The sequence below is a fragment of the Pelophylax lessonae genome (assembly GCF_965119305.1).
Source record: "Pelophylax lessonae genome assembly, chromosome: 6".
NCBI lineage: Eukaryota > Metazoa > Chordata > Amphibia > Anura > Ranidae > Pelophylax > Pelophylax lessonae.
In genome coordinates, this window is record NC_138773.1 from 18,832,526 (window position 1) to 18,844,498 (window position 11,973).

General features: G+C 45.3%; 1 protein-coding gene across 1 annotated transcript; it reads right to left on the reverse strand.

Annotated features, from left to right (window-relative positions):
* Nucleotides 1–8,813: 8,813 nt before the first annotated feature.
* On the reverse strand, nt 8,814–9,447 carry FKBP2 (FKBP prolyl isomerase 2). Its single transcript, XM_082262413.1, has one exon. The coding sequence runs from the start codon at nt 9,333–9,335 to the stop codon at nt 8,910–8,912; it is 426 nt and encodes a 141-aa protein (XP_082118539.1). The 5' UTR covers nt 9,336–9,447; the 3' UTR covers nt 8,814–8,909.
* Between the last annotated feature and the right edge of the window lie 2,526 nt (nt 9,448–11,973).

Sequence of the window (11,973 nt, forward strand, 5' to 3'; positions counted from 1 at the left end):
ACAAATCCTCTCCCCCCCCCATCCCAGCAGCACAAATCCCTCCTCCTAGCACAAATCCTCTTCTCCCATCTCCTCAGCACATATCCCCCCTCTTGGCACAAATCCTCTTTCCCCAACCCCACCGCACACACATCCCCCCAAATCACCCTCCTAGTACCCCCCCCCCAAATTTCACCCCCTAGAACAAATCCTACCCGTCAAATCCTCCCCCCATCAAAATTTTCCCCCTAGCACAAAAAACCCCCATTATTCCTACTGGCACAACCCCCCCACCCCCAAATACTCCTTTTTTAACAGCCCCAAGACTTCCTGTTCTGGCACAAATCCATCCCCCATCCCAATAATCTCTTCAAGGATGACCCCCAAATCCCCCCTCCTGGCACAAATCCTCACCCCCCCCCCAGCATGAATAGCTCCTCCTAGCACCCTCCCCCCAATTCCCCTGCTGGAAGAAATCTTATATTGTCACCTTTAAAATTCCCCATCCCAGCACAACCCCCCCCCCATATCGATCCCACCTAGAAGTAATCATCTTCTCCCCACCCCTCCTAGTACAAATACTTTTTTGGGGGATTGTCCTTGGGGGGGGGGGATAAGAAGAGAATTTGTACTAGGAAGGGTGGGGAGTAGATGATTACTTCTAGGTGGGATCAATATGGGAGGGGGGGGATCGTGCTGAGATGGGAATTTGGGAGGTGACAGGATAAGATTTGTGTCCCCAGTCCAGTTCTCCCTCCAGCAGGCAGACCTCAGATACAGCGCGGCACATCACTCGGTGATCCCCCCCCTTCTGAGGCTCCTCCTCCTCTTCATATGTCAGAGCGGAGGAGGAGCCTAGGAGAAGCCGATTCCTAAACCTTTGCACAGACAACTGGCGGGAGAGATGCGGCTGCAGAAGGGGAAGAAGATTGCGGCTCAGGAATGACACTGGATGTCAGATCGGGACTATAAAGAGTTTGTTACCCGCCCTCTTTCTACATTGTTTGCTGGGAGGAGAGGGGGTAACAATCTCTGTATAGTCCCGATCTGACATCCAGTGTCATTCCTGAGCCGAAATCTTCTTCCCCTTCTGCTTCTGCAGCCGCATCTCTCCTGCCAGCTGTCTGTGCAAAGGTTTAGGAATTGTCTTCTCTTAGGCTCCTCCTCCGCGCCGACTATTTAAGTTTAGGAGAAGTCCAGATCTGACGACCGCTATAGTGACAGGAGTGTGAAGCCCGGCGAGAAGAGAGAGAGAGCACATCCGGCTCTCTCCTGTCAATAGTCGCTGAAACACTCCTGGCCGCGCCCCCTCCACCTCCCATGGCACACACGCCCAGGGCAGACGGCCCTCCCGCCCACCCCTTGTACTGGCTCTGCAAACAGTGCCAAACTCACTGGCCAATTTTTTGAACAACTGGTGTGATAGACCAGTGGCCCCCCAATAGCATATATTGAAGCGGGGTGTTATTTAACAGTATACTTTTCTAAGATTGTATTTTAGTCCTGCAAAAATGTGGCCTCTTTTGCTGTGTTAACTCTGCTACACACATTGACAACAGATACTGGCCAATTATTTGTAGAACTGGTGTGATAAACCTGTGGCCCCCCAATACCACAGATTGAAGCGGGGTGTTATCTACACAGACACATGGTCTAGCAAACACGGACAGGGAAGGTAAATCACTTTTACTGCCCACTGGGTGAACCTTCTGACGGCCGTTAAGCATGCAACCCGTGGCACCCGTGTAGATTTAGTTGTACCGCCATGGATTGCAAGCAGGCCTGCCTCTTCTTCTCCTCCTCCTACTCCATCCTCCCTCTCCTCCTTGGCTGGCTCCTCCTCTTCCGCTGCTACTGTCTCTTCTCCTGAACCACCCAAGATCCCCAGAACCTATTCCACATGCCAGGTGAGATGTTGCCATGCTGTGCTGTGTCTGTTGTGCCTGGAAGCCAAGAGCCACACTGGTCTTGCACTCCTTTCAGCTTTGCATTCACAGGCAGATCAGTGGCTAACACCGCTCAATTTGTCAGTTGGTAAAGTGGTGTGCGACAACGGTGCCAATCTGCTGAGCGCGCTGAAACAGGGCAAAATAACACACGTGCCATGCATGGCACACGTCCTGAACTTGGTGGTGCAGCGATTCGTTGGCAAATACCCTGGGGTTCAGGACGTCTTGCGGCAGGCCAGGAAAATCTTGGGCCATTTCCGAAGATCTTACACAGCCATGGCTCACCTTGCTGAGATTCAGCAGCGACACAACCTGCCCATCAGGCGTCTTATTTTTGACTGCCCGATGCAATGGAACTCAACGTTGCATATGCTCGATAGGCTGCTCCAGCAGAAACGTGCAGTTAATGACTACCTGTTCAAACTCAGTGGCAGTACAGGTTCTGGGGAGCTTGGGTTTTTTTCACCTCGCCAGTGGCTGCTCATGCGGGATGCATGCAGACTTCTGCGGCCATTCGATGAGATCACCAAACTGGTCAGTCACGGCCAGGTTGCCATAAGTGACATCATACCTTACGCCTTCTTTCTGGAGCGTGCATTGCGTCGTGTCATTGATCAAGCCGTCGAGGAGCAGGAGCGGGAAGATGAGGAAGTCGCAATGTTGAATGAATTCCCAGGGGGTGCTACTCCATCTGAGACAAATCAACAGCAGGAGTCTGAAGAGGAGTCAGAGGAGGAGGATGGTGCTGGGGGGATGAGGAGGAGCAAGAAGAGCATGCTTTAAACCTGTCTGGGATCCCTGGTGTTATCCGTGGATGGGGGGAGGAGAACGAGGACGACATTATCCTGGATGATGAGCTGGAAGCAGGCCACTATACCGCTTCCAGTTTAGTGGGAATGGGGGCCTACATGCTGCAGTGTTTAAGGGGGACCCCCGTATAAAACGAATAAAGGCCAAGGACCATGTACTGGGTGGCAACGTACTTAGACCCCGGGTACAAACACAAAATGGCGGAAATGTTACCACAATCACAGAGGGCGGTCAGAATGCAGCACTTCCAGGCCTTGCTGCGGGAAATACTGCATTCTGCTTTTCCGTGCGCTGGCAGAGGAATTTCCAGTCACAGAGAGACAGTTGCGGGTAGCAATCCAACAGCGACTGCAAGAAGAGGGTGGTTGGAAGATGTCTTGGTCACTTCAGATATGAGATCCTTCTTTCAGCCAAACCATCAACAGCTGTACTCCGGATCCAGCATGAGGGAACGCCTAGACCGACAGGTGTCCGACTACATCTGGTTAACGGCCGATGTGGACACTCTGAGGAGTGATGAACCCCTGGACTACTGGGTGGGCAGGCTTGACCTCTGGCCAGAGCTTTCACAGTTTGCAATGGAAATGTTGGCTTGCCCCCCATCCAGTGTCCTGTCCGAAAGGGCGTTCAGCGCAGCAGGGGGGATCGTGACCGATAAGCCTAGCTCATGACAGTGTAGACTACCTCACATTTATAAAAATGAATGAGGCATGGATCTCTGAGGAATTCAACACATGTGACCAGTAGACCAGGTTTCATCGAAATTCCTCCACCCACAACAATTCCTGGTTCTTGGCTTTGCTACATACAGCGGCATAAAGTGTATTTCCTGTCCATTGAATGGCAAATTTTTGGTGCCTTTCAGGGCCGACATAATAATTTTTTCTGTGAATGCCTAATGTACCTCCAGCCACCAAATACTAAGTTCTTTGCTGTCAGTTCAAACCATGTGAGCTAATTTTTGCAGCCTATACAGGCCGACACTTACTTCTGTATACTGTGTGAATGCCTAATGTATCTTCAGCCACAGAATACTACGTTCTTAGCTGTCAGGTAAACGCATGTGGGTTCATTTTTGGGGCTTGGAATGGCCGACACTTACTTCTTTATCCTGTGAATGCCTAATTTTTCAGACTGGAATTGAAAATCAATGGATCTGTAAAGATTCTGCCAAATTGTGGAATGGATGCGGACCCATTTTACAGATGTGTGAATGGACCTTCTGTGTATTAGACATGTATTTACCGGCTGCTGTCAGTTCTGGCTGATTTATGAAAAAAAAAATATATTTTTTGCTGTAAAAAAAAAAAATTAGGGCAACTTTTTCAATTGCAATACTTCTGTTATGACATTGTCCATGTGCTGGGACTATTTGTGCACAGCTAGTACGTCTTTTGTGGCTGCAAATATGAGCTAAAGGTTTTTAAAGTTCGCCTCCCATTAAAGTCAATGGGGCCCGCCGCGAACTCGCGGTTCGCGGACTTTTGAGAAAATTTGCAGCTGGCGTTCGCAAACCGCCCCGGCCGATGTTCGTCCATCACTACTCATTACCTCTATCACTGCTAAGACAGGTGCATCTGTTATGTGAAAATCATTCTTATCCCCCTCCATGTAATTATTTTCATATAGTGTATATTCCATATATTAGTAATAAAAGGTCCATCTCCCTTCCCAGACTATATTCTTCACATGAATATAGAGGAAACTTAACACAGAAAAATAAAACTGCGCTATATTGAGCTGTCATTTTCATTTAGCCTTAGGTTACAATTTTTGTAAATTTTATTTATTTTTTTTGCTTTACAATATCAAAAACAAAGTCCATGCTATTGCAAACCTAAACCAAATGTGACAGCAGCTTGCAGGAAGACCGATATACAGTCCCTACAACTTTAACATGAAAAGTTGCAGTGCTTGAAATACCTTTTCTTCCACAAATTGTGCTTTTTCTTCCCTCGTTTCCTGAGTGTTTGTTCTTTCCTTCACTCATCTCAGGCCCGTCCCTTGATGAAGTCATGTAATGAGGTGACGTAATGCTTAGGGGTGACGTCACGCTGCAAGCAGAAGTGTGCAGAATGCCATTTTGTTGGAGGTACAAGGAGGCTGCATCCTTATGGGAAAACACACCGGCTATTTTTCCATTTGCAAAATGTGAGTGAAATCATTTATAATTTTACAAAAATAAAGTCTGATATACAATGAGCACTATTAGTGGTACTCTCTTCTGGGTCCCACAGGATGATACCTATCGAGGGGACCAAGAATGGCGATGAATTGTCTCCCCAGCATCTAGACCAGAAAAAAGGAGAATAGTAGTTTCCCATGCTATAGAGGGAAAAAGTGCTTTTAGATCTGAATCATATCAGATATATCTAATAAAGTGAGAGCAGTGACACACTGGTGGAGGGTGAATGCCGCCAAAACACCTAATAGAACCCAGTTGCAGTCACTTGTAAATTTAGGTTTACTTATATGCATGAAGATTAGAAGTAAAGGATATTTGGAACAATTGGATTGCATCTTCTATTGTTTGATGGATACTTTGTGGTACGAGTGCCACAATAGATGTAATCTTTATGCAAAGAGATCTACACAGAAGAGGTGTCCCACCTTAAAATTGTTTGTGTATGTATATGTATGTATATATATATATATATATATATATATATATATATATATATATATATATATATATAAATATATATATATATATATATATAACAGCTTAAATATATTCTTTATATTCTTATGGGACTTTGCTTTCTCTGGCATGAATTGCATGTATGTCAGCTAGTGAGATAAGAGATAAGAGCATTGGTTATATCACTTTTAATCATGTGTGTGTCTGTGTGTGTATGTATGTATATATATATATATATATATATATATATATATATATATATATATATATATATTTGAATTTTTTATATATATATATATTTTTAATATCTATTTACTTTTTTCCATTTGAATATACACAAGAGGGTATTTAGTATATATTGAGTTGTAAATTGAAACACTACTAAGCATCTTATTATATTAGATCATTTGTCACATTGCATGGTATCACTGTTACATATAATGACTTTACATATAAGTACAGGTGTGAACACTGTTGTAAACAGTAGAGTTGGTTGAACAGTTCAGGACGAGCAAAAGTTTGGCCAGAACTTCGCCCATTCGGTTGTTGTCCGAACACCCACATTTTCTGTGCGTTCAGCGGGCTATTTGCCTGCCAAATGCACAGCCAATATGTTGTTAACCACTTGCCGACCGCCGCACGCCGATCTACGTCGGCGGTCAGCCCCTTACAGGCAAAGTGACGTAGGGCTACGTCACTAGCTTGTGAGGGTCTAGGGAGCGAGCGCGCGCCGCCGGAGGCGCGCTCCCGCGTGGTCACGGACCCCCCCGCGCGTGTGACCGGCGGACCCGATGTCCGCCGGCCACTCTGCGATCGGCGGGGGAGAGGGAGAAAGTCAGGCAGCTTGTGTAAACAAGCTGCCTGTCATTCTCCCCTCTGTATGAGAGCTGATCATATGGATCTACTATGTAGATCCGTTGATCACTCTGCATACAGCTGAAGCCACAGCCAATCACAGTAAGAATCACGCCCCTAGGGACACACACAGCCCCTCCCTCTCAAATAAAGTTAACCCCTTCACTACCAGTGTATTTTTACAGTAACAGTGCATATATATAGCACTGATTACTGTAGAAATGTCACTGGTAACCCCAAAAGTGTCAAAAATGTCAGTCAAGGGTCCGATCTGTCCGCCCCAATGTCGCAGTACCGCAAAAAAAATCGCAGATCGCCGCCATTACGCGTTAAAAAAAAAAACAACAAAAATGACAAAAATCTTTCCCTTAGTCAGTAAACGCAATAACTTTTGCGCAAACCAATCAAAATACGCTTTTTGCGATTTTTTTTACCAAACATAGGTAGCATAAAACAAATTGGCCGAAAATGTTAAAAAATTTTGATTTTTACATTTTTTTGGGGGGGAATTTCATATAAAAAAAAGGGAAAAATATTGCTATTTTTGCAAAATTGACGCTCTTTTTTTGTTTATAGCGCGTGATCAAAAAATCGCACAGGTGATCAAATACCGCCAAAAGAAAGCTCTGTTTGTGGGAAAAAAAAGACGCCAAATTCGTTTAGGTACAGCGTCGCACGACCGCGCAATTGTCCGTTAAAGTCACGCAGTGCCGAATCGCAAAATACCCCCTGGTCGTTTAGCAGCCAAATCCTCCGGGGCTTAAGTGGTTAAGGAGCAAGGTCGGGAAGCCAGCCGCAACATCCTTCACAGTGGATGAGTCATCAGCTGTCAGCAGGCTTCCTGGCTGACAGCTGAAAAGTAAAAAAATGCAAGTAAAAATAAATAAACAAATGCGTGGTCACCACCCCAGTCCAGACCAGGCCCTACTCATTCACCAAATAAACTGTCAAAAAATAAATAAAAACACTACACAAGGTTTTGACCATCACCAATTATGACGCCCGCCACACCGCTGGAAAAAAAAAAAGCCCTGCCCATGACGAAGGCTGCCAGCCGAATGTCTCCTCTGCTTAGTTAAATTCTTAAATAGGTAAGGGGCTGGGTCACCTGGTGAGGCCACCTGGTGGCCTTGCCCCCTTTGTGACATCACCGAGTGGTGATGTCACAAGGGGAAGGGCCACCAGGTGACGTACCCAGGTGGACCCCGCCCATTGATAATGGAGAGGGAGAGCTCTCTGGTGAGTGAGAGACAAAATGGGGAGCACGAGTTTGAACACCAGTATCAAGCCTACAATAAATATATTGGAGCACCTTTAAAGAGCACCTGTCACTTTATGAGCTATTGATGAACTTATCAGTAAGTATCTTTGAGGACATTCGGATTTGGAGCACTTTTAAATAGCACTAGTCACTGTATCAGTTATAGAATGACTTATTTGTGTATTACATCTGATATATACTCACATTCTATATGAAATTTTGTTTTTGAAGCTTATGAATTTTGTCGAATAAGTACAGTTGTATTTATGGTTAAGCACTTTAAAGAGCACCTGTCACTTTTATTAATTTTTCCCTGATGGTGATTTTGCATATGGTTATCAATTACTTTACAGTAAGTTATACTGTCATTTCCTGTACTATTACAATATCCCAATAAGCAGCGCTACATCCACTACACTTTTCCATTTCCAAAAATCAGCCCTTTTTTTGGGGGGGTTGTTTTTTTCAGTGGAAGCAGCAGCTTTCTCAAATTCATTTATAGTGATGGATGAACATTGGCCGGGGTGGTTCGCGAACGTTATCCGCAAACTTTCTCAAATGTTCGTGAACCACAAGTTCGCGACGGGCCCCATTGACTTTAATGGCAGGCGAACTTTAAAAATCAGGTCATATTTTCAGCCACAAAATAGTTACAAGCTGTGCACAAATAGTCCCACAACATGGACACTGTCATAACAGAAGTATTGCTATTGGAAAAGTTGCCATAACATTTTTTTTTTTCTCTAAATCAGCCAGAACTGACAGCAGCCGGTAAATACATGGCAAATACATATAGGGACCATTCACACCTCCGTAAAATGGGTCCGCATCCATTCCACAATTTAGCGGAACGTTTACAGACCCATTGATTTTCAATTCCAGTCTGAAAAATTAGGCATTCACAGAATAAAGAAGTAAGTGTCGGCCAGTACAGGCCCCAAAAATTAGCCAACAAGCGTTCACCTGACAGCAAAGAATGTTGTATTCTGTGGCTGGAGGTACATTAGGCATTCACAGGATACAGAAGTAAATGTCGCTCATTCCAGGCCCCAAAAATTAGCACACATGCGTTCACCTGACAGCTAAGAACGTTGTATTCTGTGGCTGAAGGTACATTAGGCATTCACAGGATACAGAAGTAATTGTCGCCCGGCCATTACAGGCCCCAACAATTAGCCCACATGCGTACACCGCACAGCTAAGAACATTGTATTCTGTGGCTGAAGGTACATTAGGCATTGACAGGATAAATAATTGTCGGCCATGAAAGGCCCCAAAAATTAGACATTCAATGGACATAAAATGCCTTTTTTTTTTTTCGTGTCTGTGTTTTTATTCAGCACTGTGTGAGACGCTGCCTTCCAGCATAAACAGGACCCCGTACAAAGGAATGAGACACCCCCTGCCACCCCAATTACAAATCAGATCGTCTTTGAATGCTTAACAGCTCCACCTCAAATATAAGAGTGGCTCCTCCTGGTATTTTGGGTGGTGCACCTCTATCTCCATATCCCAGCTCTGGAGGAATAACCAGCTTCCTTTTCTCCCCTTCACACATTCCTAGCAAACCTTGGTCCCAGCCCTTGATGACCTGTCCAGTGCCTAAAGTGAAAGTGAAAGGTTGATTTCTGGGTATGCTGCTGTCAAACTCTGTGCCATCTTCCAGCTTCCCTGTGTAATGCATGTTGAGGGTGTCCCCTTTACGAGATTTAATGGGGCAATTTTCCACTCTTTTCTTCACCCCAATTTGTAACTTTTTGCTGCCTTCTTTACAAAAAGCTGGGGGTAGCAGGGAGATAGCAAGTAGGCACCACAAAGGTATAAGTAACATGGTATTCATGATGGCGGTAAGATGAGCCCCCTGCAGTTAAAAGTCACACACAGTTCTATGCCCTCTCCCCTGATCTGTCTGCACGCCTCAGCTTCACACCGACTCAACCCCTCTTCCGCATCTGTGTGGACATAAAATGCCTTTTATGCCGCTGTATTTACCGAAGACAAGGACCATGAATTGTTATGGGTGGATGGCGGTCTGGCGGATATTTGTGGCCTGTCATGAGGAATTTTAATCAAACATGGTCTACTGGTCACATGTGTTGAATTCCTCTGAGATCCATGCCTCATTCATTATTATAAATGTGAGGTAGTCAACACTGTCATAAGCTAGGCGAGTGCGCTTATCAGTCAGGATCCCCCCTGCTGCGCTGAACGTCCTTACGGACAGGACACTGGATGGGGGGCAAGCCAACAGTTCCATTGCAAATTGTGCAAGCTCTGGCCAGAGGTCAAGCCTGCCCACCCAGTAGTCCAGGGGTTTATCACTCCTCAGAGCATCCACATTGGTCGTTAACCCGATGTAGTCAGACACCTGTTGGTCTAGACATTCCCTGATGCTGGATCCGGAGTACAGCTGTGGATGGGTCGGCTGAAAGAATGATCTTATATCAGAAGTGACCAACACATCTTCAAAATGCGCTCTTCTTGCAGGCGCTGTTGGATTGCTACCCGCAACTCTTTCTCTGTGTGTGGAAATTCCTCTGCCAGTGCACGCAAAAGCAGAATGCAGCATTTCTCTAAGCAAGGCCTGGAAGTGCTGCATTCTGACTGCCCTCTGTGATGGTGGTAACATTTCCACCATTTTTTATTTTTTTTTACTTTAATACACTGTTTAGTAATGAATAAAATTAATTAATATACTCAGAAAACGGATTAAGTGAACAGGCATATCAATACCAAGAAGGAAATGTTCCCAAATCAACAATGTTTAGCCTAAAACACGGGAAGTGTCCTTAGATGTTCAATATGGTTTACATGTTTCTTTAGTTTCAAACATTTTATTGGTTTTAAGTATTGATACAGCAAGTCAACAAAGAATTAAACAATGCATAATAATAATAATAAGGAGAGCAGGAGTTAGTAAATAAGAGTTGAGTAGAGGGAATCAAAGAGAGATTGTGCCTATATCCGAAATCAAGTGAATATGTTGAGATAGGTAAGAAAATGTGAGTATGGGTGCCACCATGGTCCTCTCTGGTCCAGAGTTAAATCGCTGTGTCGGGCAGGTCCGGTGAGTCAAGGTGCGTTAAGAGAATGGTAATCAAATTTTAATGCTTTTGGGGTAAGATAGCCATAACGACCAATGCTCCCGGAATCTCTCCTCTGTGAAGTGTGCCTTGGAGAAGAGGTATTCCATGTTGCAATGGTCATTGATGGAGTTGATCAACGCCTCAAGGGATGGCGAGGAGGGGTTTTTCCAGGCCCTAGCTAACACTAGGCGTGCCGAGATTAGAATATGGTGAGTAATTGGAGGGTAATTGTCGGGCAGCGAGAGAGGACTGAGACCAAAGAGGGCCATTTGTGGAGTAAGGCATAGAGCAGTGTCAGTCACAGTAGAGATGAGTGACGAAACCATGTTCCAGTAAAGGCGGATTATTGAACACTCCCACCATATGTGGAAGATGTCACCGGTTGCAGTACAATTTCTCCAACACATCGGAGCGAGATAGTAGCAAGTCTGTCCGGGGTGTAGTACCATTTATGGTAAATCTTCATAATCGTCTCCCAGTGTGAGACGTTTTTGGATATAGTAAGTGGCCACCGGAGAGCGCGGCACCACGTAGTCGCTTGGCAAGAAAGTTGTAATTTGTGTTCCCAAAAGGTCATTGCTTCAAGCTTGGTAGTGGAGGAGGGACAGGTCAAGAGTTTGTAGAAGCCAGATATGCCTTTAGATTTATTTTTCTGTTTAGTAATCAATGAAAGGACTTCTTTGGTAGTCTGAGAGGAGGATGTCCGAACACCAGAGAGCAGATGGCGAATCCTGAGGTATATGTAAAAGTCTTTATAGGGAAGGTTATAAAGTGATGAAAGTTGGAGGAAGCTCTTGAGCGTCTGAAGGTGGTAGAGCTCCCCTATTGTGGTGATACCGGCCATATGCCAGTGGCGTATTGGTAAATTTGGTGATAAGAGTTGCAGCGATAATAAGGGGAGCCGGTGAAGAGCTTCAGTGTGTATCCCTTGCGTTTGTTGGCAGATAGCATTCCATGTCTTGACAATAGCAGACATTGTAGGTAAAAAGAGATGAGGGGTATGCGTGGATATCCACGCACTTGCAAGGAGTAGGTCTAAGGCTCCATTTGCTGCAGTTGATTCAATTTGGACCCATGGGGCCTGTGTTCGCGAGTCCCACCGCTGCCTAGCCTGATCCAAAATAGTTGCCTTGTAGTACGCTTTGACATCGGGGGCTCCCATCCCCGAGTATGCTGTGGGGATGCACAGAGTAGTTGCTTTCAGTCGAGGTTTTCGGGACGCCCATATAAAGTTGTTAAGTATGCGTTGGATTTTGGCTAGATCATCGGAGAGAAGTGGCAATGGTAGGGTCCGAAAAAAATAGAGGACATGTGGGAGTAGGAGCATTTTGGCCAGAGCTATGCGCCCGGCCCATGATGTTGTAATGGAGGTCATGGCACGACAAGTGGACT